This window comes from Drosophila bipectinata, chromosome 2R (assembly GCF_030179905.1).
Source record: "Drosophila bipectinata strain 14024-0381.07 chromosome 2R, DbipHiC1v2, whole genome shotgun sequence".
Taxonomy (NCBI): Eukaryota; Metazoa; Arthropoda; class Insecta; order Diptera; family Drosophilidae; genus Drosophila; species Drosophila bipectinata.
In genome coordinates, this window is record NC_091737.1 from 24481002 (window position 1) to 24503826 (window position 22825).

At 46.2% G+C, this 22825-nt stretch overlaps 4 protein-coding genes across 5 annotated transcripts; all 4 read left to right on the forward strand.

Annotated features, from left to right (window-relative positions):
* Positions 1–704: 704 nt before the first annotated feature.
* Positions 705–3871, forward strand: LOC122321289 (uncharacterized). Of its 2 annotated transcripts, none has more exons than XM_070278413.1 (2): positions 705–3240; positions 3306–3871. In XM_070278413.1, the coding sequence occupies exons 1-2, from the start codon at positions 1562–1564 to the stop codon at positions 3532–3534; spliced, it is 1908 nt and encodes a 635-aa protein (XP_070134514.1). In that variant the 5' UTR covers positions 705–1561; the 3' UTR covers positions 3535–3871. The 2 variants fall into 2 exon arrangements, with proteins under 2 accessions (XP_070134514.1, XP_043067027.1); XM_043211092.2 differs by having other exon boundaries at positions 1336–3240; positions 3301–3871.
* Positions 3872–3993: 122 nt separating this feature from the next.
* LOC108118890 (serine/arginine repetitive matrix protein 1) lies at positions 3994–7703 on the forward strand. Its single transcript, XM_070278414.1, is given in 4 exon segments — positions 3994–5521; positions 5576–5795; positions 5846–7058; positions 7061–7703. Coding segments are annotated over 4 exon segments (3594 nt in total). The 5' UTR covers positions 3994–4003.
* A 59-nt stretch (positions 7704–7762) lies between these two features.
* On the forward strand, positions 7763–10265 carry LOC122321288 (uncharacterized). Its single transcript, XM_043211090.2, has 2 exons — positions 7763–8720; positions 8780–10265. The coding sequence occupies exons 1-2, from the start codon at positions 7763–7765 to the stop codon at positions 10063–10065; spliced, it is 2244 nt and encodes a 747-aa protein (XP_043067025.1). The 3' UTR covers positions 10066–10265.
* A 5561-nt stretch (positions 10266–15826) lies between these two features.
* edl (ETS-domain lacking) lies at positions 15827–21689 on the forward strand. The gene is made up of 2 exons (XM_017231846.3): positions 15827–16390; positions 20898–21689. Exon 2 carries the CDS (start codon positions 20919–20921, stop codon positions 21441–21443), a length of 525 nt encoding a protein of 174 aa, XP_017087335.2. The 5' UTR covers positions 15827–16390; positions 20898–20918; the 3' UTR covers positions 21444–21689.
* The last annotated feature ends 1136 nt before the right edge of the window (positions 21690–22825 follow it).

A 22825-nucleotide genomic window follows, 5' to 3' on the forward strand; every position in this document is an offset into this window, starting at 1 on the left:
CTAAGATTCCATCGGCGAACGACAGAGTTATAGCTGCAACGGCGAAGGCGATGATGAATTTCATGTTGTAACTTAAGACCTATTCCAACCAGGTTTGTTACACATTTTCAAAATATTAAGAATATATGCAATTTTTTCGAGATATGGATGAGAAATAAAGCGGTTCGTTACAGTTGACCTTTCTGATTTTGCATTATGGTAAAATAATAACTAACATCTTTTAACACAGGTTTTGGGGTGTATTTATTTTAATCGTATTTTCCTGTAGAGTACCAATATTGGGGATTGGGAGCTTATTATCAACGCCTGCCGTCTGGAGGAATTGGAAAGTATCTTGGAGGCCAGAATATGGCATTAGCCATTGAATTGGCAATCGACAGAGTGAAAGCTGCAACCACGACGGCGATGGTGAATTTCATATTGTATAGCTATACCAATTTAAACCTCCTATTTTATACAATTTTTAAGAAATATTGTTTTTAGGATAGAAAATAAAGCGATTCGTTACCATTGACCTTTCTGATTTCTTGGCATTGAATAGTAATTAAAAAATATGGGGAAACTACGTTCCTGGTTCTACAAAAAATAGTCTCCTATAAAATAAATATACCTAGTATAACATGTTCCCATTGCCTCTATTAAGACTTAAATATCTTTATTAAAAAAAATTCCATTTATTCGACAAATTCTTTTTGTATATATATTTTATTTCGATTTTTTAGGGTTAATACGCAAAGCTCCTCCTGGCCACCTAACTTGGGGTCTGGCATCAATAAACGCCGGAGCTAGAATTGCAAAAACCACCAGTGAGAGCTTCATTTTCAATATTAATGGCTTTTAATTTTAAAAGTATTATATACTTTGTAGGAGGGGATAAATTAATTGGCCATGACTAAAGATCTGAATTTTCTTTTTCTAATCATTTAAAGCATAACGCTTATAATCCAGCAATCATCCATGACTGGGAGGTTTATTTCGTCAACTTTTCTCTGTTTAGCCCCTTCTTGTTCTATAATATTTGGGAAGTTGCCAGGAAATGGCTAATGCCATTGAATTGAAGAACGACAGGGCCAGAGCAGCAACTGTGATGGCGGTGGTGAATTTCATGCTTCATGGAAAGTTCTATTATAACTCGCTTTTTATACTTTTTTCTAAAAAATATATATTTTGAGATATGGCTAGGAAATAAAACGATTTGTTACCATTGACCTTTTCAATTCAATGGCCCTTAATAAAAGGTAAAAAATCCTTATAGAAAGCAATAAAAAAAACTCGAATTAAATACCATATCTTATCGTGATGGAGCAGAGTCACTATCAGTGTTATGGTTCTGTTTTAGTTCTTTAAGCCTTAGAAATAAAAATAAAAAACTCCAGGCTGGCCTCGACTTTGTCGTCAAAGCTCCTTCTCATAATAGATATGGCACCTAACGTGCATCCAAAATTTTCAATGTACCCGCAAGCTAAAGAAAAAATCTCCAAGAATAACATCACCGGCAGCGACGAGTCAGCAGGAATCTCGAAAGTTCGTCCTTTGGGAGAAGGCCTAAATAGTTGCTGAAATGGTTCGACGAAGGGCCCTGGCCCACTCGGCCACGAGGGCTTCGATGGCCGCCTACCAGCACTTGTGGTCTAATGCCCAGCAGATGCATCCCCGGACCGTGATGGTGCCCTCGATGCCGGAATATTGGCATTCGCTTTGCAACAAGATGGGCGGGGCGCTTCCCCGGATGGCGGTGTTGCCTCCGCCGGAGGCCAGCAGCCGGAGATTGACGCGCCTGCGTCGCCAGATGATGCGAACGCCCAAGGAGGGCATTAATCTAAGCAACTTTGTCGCCAACTACATGCAACAGTCAATGATGCAACAGCAACACCAGCACCCGCAACACCTGCAGCAGCATCAGCAGCAGACTTCGCAGGTGTCCTACCAACCCGTGTGGAATAGATCTTGCTATGGGACACCGATGAGGGAGTCGGCTTCCATTATGCATACATTCTACCGACCTCAAGCAGCAGCCCAGCCGGAAGTTAAATATTCCCCGAAATCACCTCAGGAGGATCGGAACTACTACGACTATCCTTCGACGGCGAGTCAGTTGCAACTGCAATGGCAGCAGCAGCAGGCTCAGATGCAACAGCAATACAAGCAATACCAAATGCAGCAACAAAAGAAGCATTTACCCATCAGTATTTTGAAAAAGCAATCGAGGTCTGAAGCTGGTCAGAGCGTTGCCACTGGACTGCAATCATTCAACTCCCTCAGTACCAAGAAAAGTCGAAGAAACCCGGTGGCAAGTAAATACAACGAGCCGCGAGTGGAAGTGAAAGGTAAGCCGGCGGTTCCACCCAAGCCCAAGAAAGGTGCCAGGGCAGCTGTACTTAAGAAGGATCCACCAAAGCCAAAACAACCCACATATCAGCATCAAAGAAATCTGAAAGCCCCAAGGAACACCCATCACTCTGGTTGCTTCAATTTCGGAAAATGTGCCAGCCGATTGATAGAGGGCTTCGGATGGGACGCCAAATCGGAAACATCCATGCATTTGGCTGCCAATTCCAATATCCAGCTACCGAAAGAGGTATTCAGGTATGGAGATGAGAAACAAGATCCACCAAAGGAGAAATCCATCAGAAAATCAAACAAACCTGTTGCTGAAGACAAGAGCACTTCGTGCCGCTTTTTGGAGCAGCTGAACCGAAAACTGGATTTGGCTAACGTGACCAGTACCGTCACTCTAACCAGAGCTTCAGGAACCCCCAATCAGAGCCACACCTCCTTGGCCGACAAGGGCACCAACACGAGGGTAGACCATTTGCAGGACTTTCTTAAACGAACTCCTCAGCGCTCCTCTTCGCCAAGTTCGAGGAAACTCAAGCTCAATGAGCTCCTGAAGAACGATAAGATCAAGGACCTCGATGGTAATCCCATGCTGCACTCTCTCATGCAATTGGTGGCTCATATGTGCGAGTCCAGGGAAGAGGAGAAGGCGAGGAAGGCCAAGGAGGAGGGACAGCCGGATTGCTTGAGGGTAGGAGCCGGGGCTGATGCCCGCCAGAAGCAGTACTCCGTCTACCTCATGGTCACTTCCGACGAGGAAGAGGACAACAAAGGTTCCGACAAGAAGTCGGAAGTGGTTGAGTCCAGTAGTGACCCGAAAATGGAGGATGCTGCGTGCAGGGTTGAAAGCATGGAAGACTATACGAATCGCTGTAGACATGTCTACGAGGCTGAACATCCCATGTAAGCGGAGGCACTGACCTCTAACCTCTTTTAGTTCCCAATGACCTTTCTCTGTTCCAGCTTAGGGCGTCGCAGGAAGAAACGGAAGCGTCAGGGTCTCAAAGAACTAGCCTACCCCTATCCCAGTCCGCTGCCCCTGTTGATGAGAAGACCCCTCCATTGGCCCAAAGCCGACCCACCCAAGAACCCGAGTCACTCCCATCGCACCAAGAACTCCTCTCGAGCTCGGGCTCGAACGCTGAAGAAGAAAGCTTCGAAAGTGCGACACCAGAGACCCATCAGCGCAGTCCTTGACCAGAAGGGTTCGCATCGCCTGTGGGAGGACCTACCCATCACCTCAAAGGTCCTGAAAAAGGCCTACAGCCGCATGCTGCCATTGGGGGGAGCTACGGAGAGCAGCGTGAACCTGTAGGACTTGGAATCCCTTTTCCTAACTCATCTTTGGGCAGGCAAGGTCCATCAGATCACTAGCGATGATCAAGGAGTAGCTTCATCCGACCAAAAGACTCAATGGCCGATGAAGTTGCTCCATTCGCTTTGCTCCTGGTCTGATGTACTTCCGCCTGCTACTTTGGTTCATTCCCACTGATTTTTGTGTCAAATATTTGTCAAATAAATAAAAGCTAAAGTTTTTGTTTGTTCTTCAAAGCCCACATATCACACATCCTACCAAATTTTTGTCTGTGTAGAGTGGATAATGTAAACAGTTTTTGTGATTCTTAAGGCCAAAGGCAACCTATTAATTGACCTAATTTTGTACCCAATGGCCGATCCTTACGGTCCCAGGCAGCGGGGTAATTATGTAACCATCCAGAATGAAGCCAACGGGCAGAGTACTTGCACCGAATGGAGCAGCAGCCCGGGATCGCTGACGGCTAAACCAACTCAACCAAGTGGTGTCTGTCTTGTGGACTTCAAGCACCTTGCGGACAGGGATAGGATGGTTTCTGGGGAGGAGAGCGACTACTATCCCTACACCACATTCCTTCGCAACACTGTGGTGGTGAGGAGTGGCGAGTGCTGTCCTCCCAATAACAGCTTTGGTTATCCCACGCAGCGTTCCAAGAGTTCCTGTACCAAAAAGGACAAAAAGAGCTCATCAGCACATCGCCATTCCAATTACCAGAACTACGATAATCGTTCCTTGCTGGGCCATACCGACGAGAACTTGGCTTACCAGCCCAAGCGCAAGTCCTCGAGGCATTCGTGCGACAATATCAATGCTTCCAACAGGTCCAAAGATTGTAGTTGCCCTCCACCGAATCCCAAGCCGCTGCCCAGACCCAGACCCCCGAGCAACCCTTCGAATGACTGCGGCTGCGATCCTCCCCAGAAGCGGTCTAGATCTCGATCCAAGTCCCGGGAGCGGAATGACGACGAAAATTGTTCTTGTCCGAGGAGCGGTGGGCAGAGGGCTCTCAGGTCTTCATCATCTCATTACATGGAGTACAAGGACTTCCGGGGTACTAGCCCCGGCCCACGAAACCGCAACTACAGTAGCGAACCGGGCCGTAAACGGAGAAAGAGCCTCACTCAAAGAACGTCCCCTGAACCGGAATCCAGGGGACGTCGTAAGCATCGGACAGATCCTCCGGATCCCTCCTACTACACGAGAGCTCCCACTGCTGCCGCCCAACAGTGTTCCGTGCGGCGACATGCCCACGCTCACGTGAGGAACAAGTGTCCTCCGGGGAGAGCTCCACCACCCCCGGTCCAAAAGGGAACATGTCGATCTCCGACGCCTTGTAAGCCGCCGCCTCCTCCTCTCTGCAAGAACCCTAAATGCAAAAATAATCCTGCGAAGAAAACCCCCCGGGAGAAAAAGAGGAAACCGCCTTTAGACATCTATGCTGGCGATAATGGTTGCGGCCTGCCCACCGATTATATCGTTCACAATCGCTCCCAACAGGAATGTCTCAGAAATCCTGTGACCTGCAGCAGCGGCAACTACGTCCGCGGAGGAGTCTTGCCCCACGAGACGCATTTCGAGGACCAGGGCCAGTGCCCGCGGAAAAGGACGAGATCCTGTGATCGGTGCAATCGCTCCATTCCCGCCTGCTCCAACGAGACCATGATGGAGAAACCCGTGCAGAGCTATCGCTACAACTGCCCCGAGAACGGAAAGAGCTCCCGGAAGTGCACCAAGTGTAAGGCTCGAGTTGGTGCTGAAGGAGCTGGCAGGAAATGTGCCTCGGCGGTGGCCAACAGGTGCTGTCCATTGTGTGGAGTAAATACTATGATGCCGAAACCCTCGATAAGATCCATGGCTGATCCCACCAACGTGAGTCTCGAACTACACTGATTTCGTATTAAACAGAAAACTTTCCTTTTATAGAAGAAGTCGCGGACCATCTACAAGACGATGAATTCTCCGATCTGTCGTCCTAAGAAGCCAAAAAAGAAGAAATACAATCTGACGATCTGTTACACGTCCAAGAATCGCTGCCTGGGCGGTAAGAATAGTCACCACATGACCTCCACGCTGAAGAAAACAGCCAAGGCGGCGCTTTCCCGGGCCCAATTCGAACCTCTCAAAGCCATACCTTATATGGAGGGTAAGTACATTCCCAGATATAACCTCGTTGGTTTAATGGAGATATCCTAGGTTCCAGGCTAGAGCAACAATTCCATCGCCCGGCGTTGATTACCAAGGCGTATCATGCGTTACCCATAAGCTCGGGCAATTTCCTTGGCCCTTTTGGCCAAGCCCGTAACCTCGCCATAAGTCCCAATCCCGCAATATCACCAAGCCCTAACCAGAAAAAAATCGCTACCCCAACGCCACTTGTGAATTCGACTTTGAATCATCCACAGAGCAGAGCTGGTGTCGTTCCAACAAAACCTTCCATCGGGCCAGCAACCGCAGCACCGTCAGCTTCGAAGAAACGTTCTTCGTCAGCAGCTCCACTGGCGGCATTGTCAGTAGATCCTTCCCCGGTTAAGACCCTTAATCACCCACTACCCAGATTAAGTGTTGAAGCCAAGAAGACTGAGGCACAAAAAGGTCAAGCAGATAGACAGCCACCTAAGGGGCAAAGATCTACGCCCGACAACGTTACCAAGTCCCCCAGAGCTTCAACAAATCTTCGATCTCCACTTGAAGCCGCCAAGTCTCTTAGACCTGAGCTTGAGCAGCCAGACACGTCTCTTAGATCCCCTCTTGTGAAGACAGAAAAGTCTGAGACTCCATCTCATCGAAAAGAAAAGTCTCTTCGATTTCCATCTGAAGAGCCAGATAACTCTGAAAAAACAGAGATAGCTCCTCCTGAAGAGCCAGACAAGTCCCACGACCCACCAAAGTCTCGTCGATCTTTACTTCATGAACTAAGGTCGGAAAGCGATGGACACAGTGGACCAAAGTCTTTTCGATCACCTCTTAATGTTCATACCTCAACCTGCATGGAAGCTCTGGAAATTCCTCGCACGGTGCAAGCCCAGATGAGGTTACCGGGTTATCGGGCAGCTAGCTACTTCGGCACTGAGATAAACCCCTTCTATAGGAGCAGCTTTCTCAAGGTGCGCGTTTCAAAGGAGTTTCTGCAGACACGCCTGAATCCCATAAGCCAGAGGACGGAACAAATCAAGGAAGAAAAAAAACCAAAGTGCCGAAGATCAATATCCTTGAGCACGCCAAGCTTTTGCTCCTCCAAGAACCTAATGCGAATGGTGTTTGGAGATCCCTTTGTCAGGATGGGAGCGAATCCCCACTACACCTTCAGCTGGAAGAAGCTCTTCTCCTTCAAACCCTCTACTCGCTACAACGTTAAAGCAAAACCAGTGACAACCGGATTAAGTAAGGGTCGGGGGTCAGATGATCACATGGCCTAGGCCACGACTGTCAAAGCAAACCTGAATTACAACACTTTTTTAAAATGAACCTTTCCAAAATCAATAAAACTATGGAACACTGCTGGAGCTCGAATTGCCATTACCAGAATCGATGTGAAGCTGGCCAGGAAGATGTTGAAGACTGCCAGTCGGAGCTTCCCAAAGTCCTGTGCCACTGCCAGAAGCCATGTGCAGCTGGCCAGGAAGAAGTTAACGACCGCCAGTCTGACAATACTCTGGCCCAGTGCCAGTGCCAGTGCCAGTGCCGGAAGCCAAGTGAAGCTAGCCAGGAAGATGTTGACGTGAGCCAGAGCGACGAAGACCTTACCTCCGTGTTATCACAGCTCTGGCGGCAGCAGTCCCCTGCCCCAAAGGAACCTTCTCCCGATAGTAAGACCCCACAGGACCCAGTACGTGAGAGGACCAAACAGATGAAGGAACTAAAGTATCGAAAGAAAAAGGCGAACATGTTAAACTTCTTCTCCTCCAAGAAGGTGATGCGGCTTGTGTTTGGGGATCCCTTCATCAGGATGGCCGCCAATCCTCACTACACCTTTAGTTGGAGGAAAATCTTCTCCTTCCCCAGCAAATCCAATGGCCCGAATCGCAAAAAGAAACCGTGCAACAAGGGCTGATACTTCGAGGATCGCTTGACCTGGGCCACGATTGTCAAAGCTATGACAGCTTTTAAAAAATGAAACTTTTCGGAATCAACAAAATTATGGGCCACTGCCGGAGCTCGGACCAGAAGCGGCTTGAAGCTGGCCAGCTGGAGGTTAAGGAAAGCCATTCTGAATCTCTTAAAGGAAAAAGCGAAGGAGACGCCCCCGAGTCGTCCCAGCAACTCCAGCAGAAGAGTCCTGTCCCCAAGAAACCGTGTCCCAATGGCGAGACCCCACCCGGCGAGAACCTATATATCCTGAAGAACTGCGATCATTGTGCGGACTTTACTGTAGGTCCCTGCAAAAAATGTCGGTGTGCTCGAAGGCCAGAATGTTCCAGGCAATGCCATAATACGCCGAAGCCGACATCTCAGGAAAGCATGTCGCCGGAAGAGCCCGTTTCCATCGACACACCGCCGAGTACTACTGTGCCGGAGCCCTCCCGTCATTTGGGTGGAAAGTGCGGGCCGCAGGTCTGTCAGGTCTGCAGGCAGCAGGAAGTCACTGAAAAGCACACATGCCTGTGCACCAACTGCAATGCCAAGATCCAGGATGCTGTGAATGAAGTCTATGTCCAATGCCAGGGCCAGTGTCAAAAAGAAGGTCCTTCCCAGGCGCCGCCTCCCACTGCGTACCAACCCGGCCAGCAGGGAGGTCAATGGCAGCAGTTCAATCAAGGTTATAATTCGGGTGACCGAAATGCCAATCCTTACAACATAATCGTGGTTCAAGACTGCGACAATCATGCGTTTATGGAACAACTCACCTCGGCCATTAGTCGAGGTGCACCTCAAGCGGGAGGACCACAGATGGGAGGACCCCAGAGATGGAATCCGCCAAACAATGGCTTCCAAAATGTAGGTGGTGTGGTGGACTATCAGTATCTGGACTTGAATGGTGAACGTGGTGGATACGACAATCCCCGGGATGGAGGCTACGACTACGGCTATGAGATGGGTCGGCCGCCCATGGATGAGCAGTACTTACCGGGTAAGAAATGCAAGCCACTTCAGAGAGTAACTTGTCGGTTAACCCAACCCTTTTTACAGAGTTTGAGGACAGGTACGCAAGACGCGACTCCAGAAGCACCGGGAACCGGGGATGCAATCGCAACACTTGTCCGAGAAGAACGGAATCGAACCAGTTTCCGGAAGGGGAACGCAAAGAGGACGCAACAACCTGCACTTGCAACTGCCCCATATGCCGCAAGGGCTTCGAGACCAAGGAAAAGCTTGCCATGCTGATTGCCCAGGCCCTGGAGATCTTCATCATGGGATATCAGGCCAAGCAGAGCCCGGTGACGGAAAAGAAGGATAAGAAGGGGAAAAAGGACAAGAAGGATAAAAAAGACAAAAAGGGCAAAGACAACAAGGACAACAAAAATAACAAACAGCGAAAGGGCAAGGGGATGCACGAGAATAGACCCAAGGCGTTGCCCAGATCGCGATCAGGTGGTAAGGCGGAATCTGGTCCTTCTTCTCCAGCAAGTTCCAGGCAGAACTTTCCCCAAGACAACAGCCAATACCCCAATTTCGCTCTTCCTTCCAAGGACCCAAATCCGTACAACAGGGACCCCGGTGATTCGCTGGAAAACACGTCCAATCCCTTTAGTCAAGGCTCCAAGAACTCCAATCCGAGGAGTTTATTCCAAGGGTCATCTAAGAACTTCCAAAAGGCGGATCGCATCAGTCAGGGGTCAAAGAACTCCCAAAGGTCCCAGAACGCCCCGCCGCCAACGGATGACTTCTTTCTGCCCAACTGCCAAGAGCATCGCTGCAAGTACAACTGCGGCGGACTCTGCTCCCGGCCGCCCCACAATTGCGGCAAAGCCTGCAAGGGCCACTGCCGAGGTGCCTGCTCCATTTCCAAGTCCGGAGCCGGTGACGGACGCAGTCGCAGCAAGAATCGCGGCCCCCAACTCCCCGCCCATCGACACTCTCGCTGCGAGCAGTGCAACAAAATCGAGGGGCGTCAGTGGCAGGAGGTGGACTCCTGCCCCGGGAACGCCCACTCCGGCACCAAGTCGGGAACAGGGTGCGCCGGCTGTGGCAACTCGCAGGACAGAAACGAAGGAGGCGGGAGTAGACGTGGCCGGAACACCCTGATGGGACTCAGCCCCATTGCCCACTATCGTCCTGGGATGCTGCAGTTTCCCGTCAACTACCTCCTGGCAGGCACTCAATTCCGGCGCAGACTATCCCGCACCGCCGCCGGAGTTACGCTCCACCAACGACCCTATGTGGACGAGGCGGATGTCAAGGATCTGCCCATTTTCCCGCTGAAACGACAGGAGAGCACCCTGGACACGCCGGTGCCCCCCAAAAAATGGCTTTGAGCTCCAGAGCGCGCCTTCGGAATTTATGCATTGTATGCAATCGAAGAGCTGTCGTTCGTCTTCGATCGGTAAAGTGCATAAGTTCGGCCAGTCGCGTAGTGGTTTATAGTTTTAGTGCTCCAGAAATTTCCAGTATAATACCAGTAATATAATAGCAGTTTTTGAATACCTCAAGTACAATAAACCAATTTCAATAAAATGCAACAAATATACAAGAAAGAATGTGTTTTTAAAGCTTCTCAAGACTACATCGATAAAGTCATTAGCCCTTAATTAAAAATATATCCTTTAATATATATCTTTGAATCTAAAGATGACCTCAACTCCAACAAGTGCCATTGTATGCCGCATCCTTTTACTTTTTGTCAACAGTCTCTTGTATTTAAATCCGTCTATTTATGTATCCTTCTCATTTGCAACAATCCGGCAAATTTCCAACTAATTTCCTGATCCTCCGGCTTCCGTCTTCCGGTCTCAGTCCCAGTCGCTGGCACTGCCGGCCGTTTCCGCTTCCTGTGGCCCAGATTAACCGCTTAGAGCGGTTCGAATCAAAGGACATCGGCCAGCCATCGAGCCGAGACAAACAATTAACGCCGCAGGCGTTTCCTCATCGCCACCGACCAAAAGTCACTAATCACCGGCAATATTTTGGAAGTAAAATACCTGTGCGGGAAGTGAACGTGAGCGGACAATAGAGGTCCGGTCTTTAAGGAATTCCAGGCCCAGAATCCACAAAAAACCAGCCTGCTGCATCGGCTTCCTGCATTGCATTTCACACTGCCTCAAAAACGAGAAACTAATTTGGTTTCCCTGCTGAGTTTGCCTTGCCACATGTCCTGACGAGCGGATGACAGGAATAAGTACACTCGGAGAAATAGCAGGGACCTGAAATTCATTCCCTACTCTCACTATACATCCTATCTTCTCACAATTTTTCTCAGTGCCTTAATGTTAATTGCTACGCACAACATCCTACGCACTTTTTCTCGCTCAGCAGGACATCCTTTTCCTTGTTATTGTTGTTTGACAACATTTGTTTTTACAATTCCCTGCCCTTCTATACCTGTCTTTCTCGCCCTGGCACTTTCCGTCTCTTTCAGCTCCTGTTTGTGTACAGCGAACGCGCCTTCCTTTCCCGATTCCCGATTCTCGTTTCCGCTCGGGAGAGGCCTTAATTCCTGCCCCCGGACCCGAGCAACAGATGATTTCGGTTCCAGGGCCTGAGCTCCTGTGTCAGGACCTAATCCCATGTGTTGTTTGGCGAACGGGATGCGGGTCGGGACAGGAAATGCAATTGTCTAGTCTCAAATATTTGCCAAATGCGTCGAGCCATTCATCCAGCGGATGCTCCTGCTCCTACTCCTGCTCCTATTTATGAAATGTCGATGGCATCTTTCCATTGTCCTGTTTGTATTTGCCAAACTGAGTTCCTAAGTTACTTTTTAATTGTGTTTCATGGTTGATTTTTAAGGACATACAATGACATACAATACGTTTTATTTTGAGGATATTTTAATATTAAGATAGTATCTATCTTGTTCCTATGAAACTTTATTAACTAACGTTTCCAATCCCTTAATATAAAGTTCCCTAAGACCTCTAAACACTTCCCTTTACCTTCATCCCAAGGCCCATAATTCTCGTATGGTCTTCCGCCCACAATCGTAATCCCATTCCAAATCCCTGTAAGTGGTTTAACTAACAAAGAACGATGTTGCCCCATTAGAGAGTTCCCTTCCGGAGACAATGCCCCGCGAGGTCGAGCTTTCCTCACCGCTTTTGTGGCATTTGTGGCATTTGTTCTTGAGCATGTTGTTTGGGGTTTCATGTTGTTGCTTTAGTTTTCAGCTCAGTGGGTTGTTGCTGCTCTCTGTGCCTTTGACTTTGCCCACAAAACCATTTACGTGACACGTTTTGTAAGTTCCCATCGTTGGTGCTGGTTTTTTTTTTGCTTTTTGTTGCTACTACTACTTACTGCCCGTTAATCAGATTCACGGAGCATTTCTTCACCGCCGTTCTCTTTATTTATTTTCATTGTTATCATTTGAAAATGCCTTAATCCGAATTTATGAAACGAAAGCGGAAGTCTGCTGCGGCTTGTTGCCCTATTGTCTCCGGTATTCCTCGGTTTCGGTGCTCGGTTTCCCAGCTCCCGGTGATGTGCCCATCAGATCTCATCTTGGAATTACTTTTTCACTAAAAAAAAGATATATATATTTCTGTAATTTCAACGAGAAATTAAAAGAACTAATACATTTTATCCTAATAGAGATCACAGGGACTCTAGTACCATAGTTAGTTTGCAACATTCGAATCAGTCAATACCTTTGATTAACTTTTCTTAAAACAACCATAGTACTCTTATGAAAATTAAGTAAAATAAGTAAGAAATTTTCTCAGTGCACTTGGCAGGCTGTGTGGCATTTTCATTGCAATGTTTGGGTTGGCTTCTTTCTTTACGATCGCGTCTTATTTTTCCAGCGTTTTTTTTTGTATTTACGGTTACTTGATTTGGTTTTATTATGATTCTTCCGATCGATTCGAGCGTATTCGTAATAAGATTCAGTTGGAAACTTGAGAAAACCGAGAAAAAACCCCCGAATAAACCCCGGCAGCTGTTACGCCCTCCGGTGTTAGAATTCCACGAAGGAAAACGCTGAAAACTTTATGACGGAAGATGCCACACAATCTGTTTATTGATTTATAGTCTGGGGAAAGTGCCAATAAAACGCCGAGCACGAACCAGAGGAGTCTGGCCGGGATTAGTTAGCTGGAGGGGATGGCCCTCCCACCCTCGGTGAGATCATAAAAATTACTATCTTATACTTGGAGACGGACTTCTGTATATTTTTGTTGTTCGTTTAATGACTGGCTGGCTGGAAGGGATCCAACCAGCCGGAGTTTGAAATTTTTCGACTATAAATCGTTTAGTTCGGGGGTGGTTGGGCCCTAAAAATAGATGGCGACACCCTCGATCGGGGGACGGATATTTTTGGGCATTTGTGATATATGTATATGGATTTCGAAGGCACACGCTCCCCACACACAGCTGCAATGCCTCAGCCAGATGCACTTTCATATTTACTCCCTCAGACATAAGTGTAAATTAACTATCGAATGGGATCGTGTCCCAGAGGCCTTACTTCCTTTGCCGGCAACTTATGCACAAACACAATCAGAAATACGGAATCCCGACCCTGGCACGTAATTGAAAAACAACAAACTAAGCAAATATCCAGGCATCCCCGGCATTTGGGCAATTATCAGCCGGACATACAGGAATTACCTCAAAGAGTCACGTACGAGTGCCTAAGTAAACATCCTTTTCTGTTTTTCTTTTTCACTTCTTTTTTTTGGCAATCCTCATTGCACATCCTGTGGAAAGTGATTCTTATCGCCTTCAGATAACCGTCTCTAATGCAGAGATTCAAATTCAGATTCCTGACCGGACAATAGACGAAAATTAGAGAAAACATTGCAATTGGACGCCTGGCAGCTGCTTTGGCTTGGGCTTGGCTTCATATGTGGATAAGCCGGGGATTAACTGTGTGTACTATGAAGGGAAAAATGTACAAGACCTTTCAAAGGATCGATAGAGGATCCTTAAAATTTGAAAACCCCATAGAAGCTTCATTTGGTCCCCCGCGATAGCCATATCTTGGCCAATAATCATCGGATTCTCAAGCGGAATACTTTAAACGAAAAGTAGATCGATTCTCTATCGATCTGCATCAAAATATAGACAAAAAATATTTTTCAGATTTTTTGTCAAATTTTCCAGGGGATCCCCTTCAAAATTTGAAAAGCCCTTAGAAGCTTCATATGGTCCCCCGCGATAGCCATATCTCGGCCAATAATCATCAGATTCTCAAGCGGAGTACCTTAAACGAAAAGTATATCGATTCTCTTTCAATCTGCATCAAAATATAGAAACAAAATATTTTTCAGATTTTTTGTCAATTTTTCCAGGGGGTCCCCTTCAAAATTTGAAAAGCTTATAGAAGCTTCATATGGTCCCCCGCGATAACCATATCTCGGCCAATAATCATCAGATTCTCAAGCGGAGTACCTTAAACGAAAAGTATATCGATTCTCTTTCAATCTGCATCAAAATATAGAAACAAAATATTTTTCAGATTTTTTGTCAATTTTTCCAGGGGGTCCCCTTCAAAATTTGAAAAGCTTATAGAAGCTTCATATGGTCCCCCGCGATAGCCATATCTCGGCCAATAATCATCAGAATTTCAAGCGGAGTACCTTAAACGAATAGTAGATCGATTCTCTACCGATCTGCATCAAAATATAGAAACAAAATATTTTTCAGATTTTTTGTCAAATTTTCCAGGGGGTCCCCTTCAAAATTTAAAAAGCCCATAGAAGCTTCATATGGTCCCCCGCGATAGCCATATCTCGGCCAATAATCATCAGAATTTCAAGCGGAGTACATTAAACGAAAAGTAGATCGATTCTCTATCAATCTGCATCAAAATATAGAACCAAAATATTTTTCAATAATTTTTGTCCCAATTTCTGTAGACATAATTAATAATATGAGGTACAAATATGTATTTCGATCCACAAAAGCAATTTCAGTTTCTTGAAACAATTGTTTCCTGTGTGTTTATCCTTAAGTATCCTTTGAAACGTAATTAGAAATGATTAGAGCGACGCCGCAATCAATTTTGGAAAAAAGGTCCTGGTACCTACTCAATTTATTATTTGGCGGTGATCGAGAAATGCTGATAAACAAGCCATTAGATGCACTTGAGATCGCAACAGGACACCGCTTCAAAGGGCAGGAGGTGCAACATCTGCGCTGCAATTCGAGTGCATCTTGAAGGATGCACCTTTTCTGCTTCGTTCTTTGGGCGTACGCGTGCCTCTGGAGGAGTGGGAGGGGCGTGGTCCTGGAACAGGATCGATCAATAGACGGTTTTCCAAGTAAGCTGGCGTAACTCGATCATCTCGGGCAGATCTCGGTTGACGCGAGCAGCAAAAGGATTCGAACACACGCACTTGACAGCCCCCTGACACATGTCTGACCCATTCCACACGCCATATGCTCCGCCAGGCCCCCCCCGGTCCACTAAAAAGGATACGCAGGGATCTGCCAGGGAAATCGTTTGGCATGCGTGTCAGCCGCAAGACAGCCACTGAGTTCTACATTGAAATGCTTTTTGGTGCGCTGCAGGAAAAGGATTTCCTGTAATTACTCTTCGGCTCAGCGCTGGCTGCATAATTAGTCCGGGAGCCTCCGAAATTAATGGCCACAATAACTGAACGAATTGAATCTGATTTTGATAAATGGTATATGGTAATGAAGTTGTGTGTATAAATGGGTTGACAAGTCCCGGGGCGAAGTCGAAGAGTTGTGAACTAATGGGGTAGGGAGTCTAATGAAAATTTGATGACAGCTCCCAGAGGGTCAGAGGGAGATTAGCTCGACGAACTATTTTAAGACCCTATACATATGTTTTCTAAAATCCCTTAATCCTTGAATAGAAGTGTAAAGTTAACCCACATTCGATTCAGGACAAAGAACCCCGTTCTGTGTATCTTTTGTTCTCGAAAACCTTTCAGGCTTTGACCTCTCAGGATGTTGACTCAATCAGCTTAGAAATGCGGGCCCGAAGACGATCTACAAATGTGGCCGCAGCTGTCGGCCAAAACAGCTGAGAGCGAGAGCCGGAGAAGCCAAGAGAGCGGGAGCATGCGCAGAGAGCTGGCGCGAGAGGCAGGCAACAAAACCCGCTGCTCGGGGCCGATCGGCAATCAGTCGAGAACGCGCAGCTAGCAGATACTCAGGCTACAAGATACTTCTCCGCCAGTCTCAGATACACCGAGCACCGAGTACGAGTTCGCATTACTCACTCATCCGCTAGATACGAAGATACATTTCGCAGTGCGCCAAACGATTGCAGTTTGGAAACTGGATTTACCACCAAAACCCAAACACACAAAAAATCCAAAACGTGCCAAGTGAAAAATACAAAAGCCAATTGCAGTCAAAAAAAAAAAAAAAAACTTTCAAAACTCGAACCGCAACGAAATAGAAAAAGTAGTTCAGAGCGTGAAAAAATACGTTACTTGCTGCAAAAGTTGTGAAACGTATCCGAGAGATACAAACTAAAGCCCCATAGAGAGAGCCAGCAGCAGCGAAGCGAAAGCCAAACAAGCTACAAAAGTGCAATTTCCAAAAGCAAATCTTATACTACAATCTAACTAACAAAACAAATAATTAAGATTGACAAATTGAAAAGCCCGAAAACGATTCAGCCTCAACGGAGATTCGCCAGAGTGGATTAACATTTTTGTTTCGACCAAGGTAAGTTGGTTTACATATTTTTCATAAACGGCCCAATCTCTGTTTATGGCCCTCATTAACACCCCAAGCCAAAAAAACGCAAAAACGAAAAGCATTTTGAAGGTTTTTTTTCATATTTTGGTTGCTAGCTGCCTTGCATTCAAAGTTTCCGTCTGTTGAGGTGACTCTTTGGGGGCTAATTGACCTCCAAACTTGTGCCTTTAAGCCAAAAAATGAAACTACAGTGGTATTAACAAATTGAAAGGTATAACTGGGTAGTCTCTATAGTTACTTTAGGCCTATAGGCCTTCAGAAAAAAAAGATAATAACTGAAGCGAGAATAACCACTAACAAAACGACACTCAAAATGCCAATGCGGCAGCTGCAAAAACGAAATTTTGTGGCCAAGTCGATAAAGATGCATTCATTGCTCCGTTTTACCCTGTTTCGGGCCCTGTTTCTCCGGTTCTTCTCCGGTTCTCTGGCCCTCGCTTCTTATGAATGCGCGCGCATGCGCAAAGGATATGCCCTCTAGGGTGGGGGGTCCTCGCCTCGGCTCTGTAATCTTTGCAGCTGCAGGATCGCACGATCTGCACCTGGCCTCGCCCGCTTAATTAATTTCCCAGCTGACTCAGAACTGAGAACCACAGAAGAGGAAATGACAAAACGCTGACTATGCGCCACTTTTGATAAGCAATTCTTCGGGCAGGGAGTAGCTAGAGGAGGGGACTTCCTGCTGAACCTATGACAGGAGTGGAGGCAATGCCTCACTTCCCCGTGACACGTGCGAGGCGTGAATACGAGTCCATCCCCTCCAACCCGGACCCAACTATGTATTTCGCTTGATTTCAATTTACTCTCCGAACTGCACATTTCACAAGACTTGCCGGATTCGGATTCGGACTGGGACTCGGACTCGGGACCGATTCGAAATGCATTTGGCGCCATTTGGCCGCACAGTACTTATATTTTTAAACGCATCAGCGACAACAAGACCGAAAGTCGTCACACATCCGTCCATCACACATTGGGGGCCATTACACTGGGAGAAAACGGAAATGGAAAATTGGGGGTGTTTTTAGAAGCAAGAAAATGGGGTTTCCTAGGCTTAAGTTTAACTTTTGGAAAAGATTTATAGAAATAAACCCTCTTTAAAATATATTTTATGGTTTTATGAATAATAAATTAAATAACTATTCATTTCTACAGAGTCTTGAGATATCATAAAAAATTTTGTTTTAATTTTCCATCATAAGCAGTCTTGAAATATAAATATAAAATATAAATATAATAAACACACCCACTTAAAGACCAGTTTTTAAAGACCATTTACAATATTTTATATACCTAAAAATCAAGTAAGAGCCCCCTATTTTCTCTCACTGTACCAGGCAAATGATGAATGGGGCACTGTATTTTTTGGGGGGAGGGCAACAGAGACGGCAAGAGACAGAGACAGAGATAGCAGACGTCAGGCAGACAGACGATGCAATGCAGTTGCTGCCTCGATGGCGTTACATGATTTGTAATATCAGCAAACATACATCCATATACATATATAGTACGTCATGAAAACAGAATTACGACGAGATCAGCATGTGCATAAATGGAATCCGGTTCGGCTGCTAGACTGGCAACAAAAAAATATGTTTATTTTTAAAAGATTCAGCAGATTATCATCTGTCGTCTGGTGCACTCCGATGAATGAACGAGTTTATTGCCTTGAAAGCTGGCCAAGAAAATTGGCAACAAAAAGCCACAGCGCCACAAAATTTACAAACAATAAATGAGTTTTCTAGGAATTTCAAGAAAATTAGTTTCTAAAATTGCATAATTTGTTATTTAATTTAAAATTTTCAAAAAAAAAGTTTAAATTCTGAGCCGGGCGGAGGAATCTGTTTCGGCAAACGGAAGTCAGATGCAAGATGGAAAGGGAGCCCTGGAGAAAGAGGAAATTGTGTGGCATAAACACCCGCCGACAAACCCACACAGACACAACCACACACACACAGATACAACCGCCAGAGATACACGATCAGCCCGAAACTGAGAGAATCACATATATTTGGCGGATAGCAAATTACGCACTTAAAGTGCTCGCCAAATGACAGGAAGCGCGTCATTTTTACGAACTTCAAATTACAATTTTTACGTTTCGTTGTCTCTCGAGATGTTTTTTAAGACTCTGGGGCTGCTGCTTTAGTGGCAGCTACTAAGTGGCAAGAACGGCGGAGTGCAAAGTGCAGAAACTCACGCACTTAAACCTATTTATTTTCGTGGATGTAATTAAAAGTGGCGCATGTATGGCACATTTCCTCATTTATCTGTTTGACTTTTGAGCATTTCCTTGAAAAGGAGAAAAATATATAGTGGGAGAGAGAGGGGAAGGAAGGGAGGGGCTGGTGGTGGTACATCCTGTGTGCGCAGGCGGTTGGCGGATATGCGATCGTTGCACTGACGACGACGACTGCGACTTCCTGCCATTGACTTCCATTGACTTTGTCAAATAGTAACTGAAAACCATTTCCCTTTCCCTTTTTTTTTTCTTTATAATTTTTTTTTTTTGTTCATTTCCATCCACCAAACAAAGCGAAGCGTGAAAAACAACCAACCAAGAAAATAAGGCGACGCGTGCTCAGCACGAGCTACCGATCACCGGAACACCAGGGCACCGATCACCCGAATGTCATTGCCATATGCTATATCTGGCCGACGAATCAATCACTTTGATTCCAGAGTCAGGGGCGGCGGAAGCCCCTCAGACAGCTGATCCCTTTGGCTTTTCCGCACTTTTCACACGCTTTTCCACGGGCGTGGGAGTGGGAAGTCGGAATTTTGTTTTCATTGAAAGCGGAAGTTGCTGAAAACATTAAAATATCATTTTCAATGATCATCTAATCCATGATTATTACTCTCAGTGTAGAATCCACATATGCCCTGCCTCAGGGGTGGCCTTCTCCCCCTTTTTATTTTCCATTTTCCATTTTCCATTTCCCATTTTCAATTAAAATTGAACCTAAATTGAATTCATAGTGGGCCTGCTGGGAGACCGCCCGAAGATCAGGAAAACTTGAGGCTGCTCCATGGGGTCATTCCCCGCCAGACGGGGGGTTCTTCGAGGGCTTTGTTGTTCTCATCTAATGGTGTCTAAGATGTCGCTTTATATATCTTTTGGAATGACTGACTCACCCATTTTCGATTGGGATAGCTTTCCCTAAGGTAAGGGGGTCTTGAGTTAGAGGATAATTTATACCCCCTTTAAGAGCCTTACAAGAACTTCAAGAGCCAGAAGTAGAACTCCAAGACTCTTCCTGCTTTTTATATATTTTTCGTGGGAATTTCTGGGCCGAACGGCAATGAACTGTGTAATTAAAACTTCTGCAGCTCCTTACGCATTTCCTTCGGCGGAAGCTCCCTGTCGCGTATTCCGGAAAACTATTAAAGGTTCCCTTTCGGTTTGGACTTGAAATCCCAGAGCAGGGCTTCCGTTGCCATTTGCCACTGCCATTTCCATTCCCATATTCTTACCCGCATTCGCGCATTGACACCTTTTATGATCCGTCGGCGGATGTTTCGCTTGTTTCTTGATTTTTTTTCTTCGAGCCCCTTGTATACTATATTCATTTTGATTCCCATTTTTATGGGCTCTTTGTTTTGCTCACCGTTTTCGCAGCTGCCAATTGGGCTGGTAATTATTTCCGCTCCGCCCTGTTCTCGGCTCTGACCCCCATCTGGAATCTGAAATCCGGCCTGGCCTGGCCTGGGTTTCTATGTCAGCCAGTGCCACATGCGCCGCTATACCCCCGGTCATTAGCCACGACCCGTCCACGTCCGTCCCGCCCCCGGGATCCCGCACTCCCCTCCGATCGATACGACAGCCGACCGTCCCGTCCAGTCCAGTCCAGCTTGGTAATGATTATTCAGCGCTTCCTTTCGCGTGCGATCCGCCTCGATGCTAATGACGCCCATTCCGGCAACAAGGTCAGATTTGATAACAGTGTATCAATTGGGACACGAGGAGGGGTGGGGGCCGACCCAACACCCTTAAGTTTATAAATTTTGTTTATTGTTTATTACAAAAGATTGCACAAAAATCAAAAGAAGGCAGCACATGTAGTAGATAGTACTTATGAGACCTACAATATGACCTATAGAGGTGTCTATATTTAATATTTTAAATTATGTTTTTAGGAATATTACTGAGAATTATTATAAAGATTCTGATTATTTTGTTAACTATAAATCGTGTACAAACCCAATGACTAATCCGACATACCCTGTAACCTGTAGGCAAGGGGGTCATCACACTGGTGTTCAACTCGGCGTATGCGTGTTATTATTTGTTTTAGTATTTATACGTCCGTTTTTGTTATTATTTGTGCCGTTTTTGCTGTTTTTGCTGCTTTTGCTGTTTGTGCTGTTATTGCGATTAACGCAATTGGCGGGCCGGCTTGTGAAAGCATTTCCGTTGCACTAACCTACCCACTGAGTCACTTCCATTAATCAGCAACTTCTGTATCTCCCCCAGACAAGAACCGAGAGCCCAACAATGCAAGTGGAGTCCAGCTACCCGAAATACGCCGGACGTGTGCCTCCGCTGGACCTGTCCCAGGTGAACGCCACCCAGGACCTGTGGAGTGGCAGTGGAGTGGCCAGCACACCCTCCTCGAAGCGGCACCTCCACCACCCCTACCAGATGCTGGACAAGTGCCGAGGCGGCGGAGTGGTGTCCCTGATCAGCAATAGCTCCGCCACCTCCGACGACAACAACAATCGACTTCTGGGCATGGAAGACGGGGGCATGACCAGCCTGCTGCATCCCATGGGCTCCGACGGCCTGCCCCTGGATCCGCGCGACTGGACGCGAGCGGATGTCTGGAAGTGGCTCATCAACATGGCCGTCTCCGAGGGCCTGGAAGTGACGCCCGAACTGCCCCAGAAGTTCCCCATGAACGGCAAGGCCCTGTGCCTCATGAGTCTGGACATGTACCTGTGCCGCGTCCCCGTCGGCGGCAAGATGCTCTACCGTGACTTCCGGGTGCGACTCGCCCGGGCCATGGCCCTGCTCTCATAATCCGCATCTCGCGGATACACGCAGCTATCCCTCAAACGGTTGTACATATGTATCTCTAGGGTTCGTTTAGCCTAAACTATTTACTAAAGTTAGTTGTAATGCCTAGTCGGTAGATATTCGTTAGCTAAGTCCTTAGCCATAATTGATTCTGCATTTCAATGTTGTCAGAGATTGCTCCGCGGAAGAGCAGTTCGAATGCTGTCCTATTAGCGTGCTAAGTTTTGCATCCGACGATGAAAATATAAATATAAAATGAAATTTTATAAAAAAAACAATGGGTTTTATTTTGATAAGGAGTAAGATTAAGGTAATGGTAAAGGTAAACACCCATACAATAAAGGGGGATTGGTCTATTCATGGGCCAAGACTGGCCTAGGCCTTTGAGGAACTATATAAGAAGATGATCCAAAAGAAGAAAAGATGTCTTTACAAGAGACTACTACCGGGTTCTTGGGGGCTAAAGGGTGAATATTTCTAACAAAGAACTTATAGATTCCTTATAGAACTTATACATTCCGGAATCTTAAATCATAGTAGGTTCTTTTGAAAATTCCCTAAAGAAGTTCTTGATGATTTAGTTACAGAAACACTTAAGAAGCCCCTGATAAAAAATATTCTCTAGATTCTTTTAAATACCAAAACCTATAGCATTACGTGAAGTATATATTCCAGAGCTAGAAAACCATGTATGTACATCTGTTTATACTAAAATAAAACCCATTCGAAACAGTAATTTCCAAATTGCCCATAAAATACAAAGATCTGATCCGGCACGGGGTTGGGCAATCCTTCTTTTGGGTGTTTCGGGCCCTAATGTTCTGTTTATGTCTCTCCCCGACAGTGCCCCGCCAGACAACCGGCATTGACAAGTGAAAAACGCTTGCCCAATTAGCACATCATTAAGTCCCAGCTATATTCTTTGGGGGAATGGGTGACAGGGAGCGGGGCAAGTGCAATAAACTCTTTGTTATTCTTGGCCAGAAGTTAATGCCAACATTTGTTTAGGCCCGGGCCATACATAGATCACCCAAAAGTGTTTATTTTCCCAATAGCAGTGGGAGAGTTGGGGAAACTGGAGTTACTTGGTAGTAGTACTTGGTACTGACCCGATCTATTAACTTCCTAAATGGAACTTCCACCATTTACATTTTTCGGAAGTTGCAAAAAAAAAGAAGCAACACAACAATTATGACAACAATAACAATAACGGATAACGATAATCAGCATCGGTAGTCAAATAGAACCCGGATAGATACATAGATACATCCGTGAGTGGGTGAACAAGCGGGACGGCTAGATCGGTGGCATATATGTATATACAAAATTCAAAGCGCTCCATCCGCCCGTGCATCCGCTCATTTCATTTAGGTTTTTCTTTTTGT

Bases quoted from the DNA above. Each gene is read 5' to 3' on its own strand.
- edl (XM_017231846.3), top strand. From the start codon at position 20,919: ATGCAAGTGGAGTCCAGCTACCCGAAATACGCCGGACGTGTGCCTCCG.
- LOC122321288 (XM_043211090.2), top strand. From the start codon at position 7,763: ATGAAACTTTTCGGAATCAACAAAATTATGGGCCACTGCCGGAGCTCG. The intron at 8,721-8,779 runs GTAAGAAATGCA...CCCTTTTTACAG, and splicing joins GGATGAGCAGTACTTACCGG to AGTTTGAGGACAGGTACGCA.
- LOC122321289 (XM_043211092.2), top strand. From the start codon at position 1,562: ATGGTTCGACGAAGGGCCCTGGCCCACTCGGCCACGAGGGCTTCGATG. The intron at 3,241-3,300 runs GTAAGCGGAGGC...TCTCTGTTCCAG, and splicing joins TACGAGGCTGAACATCCCAT to CTTAGGGCGTCGCAGGAAGA.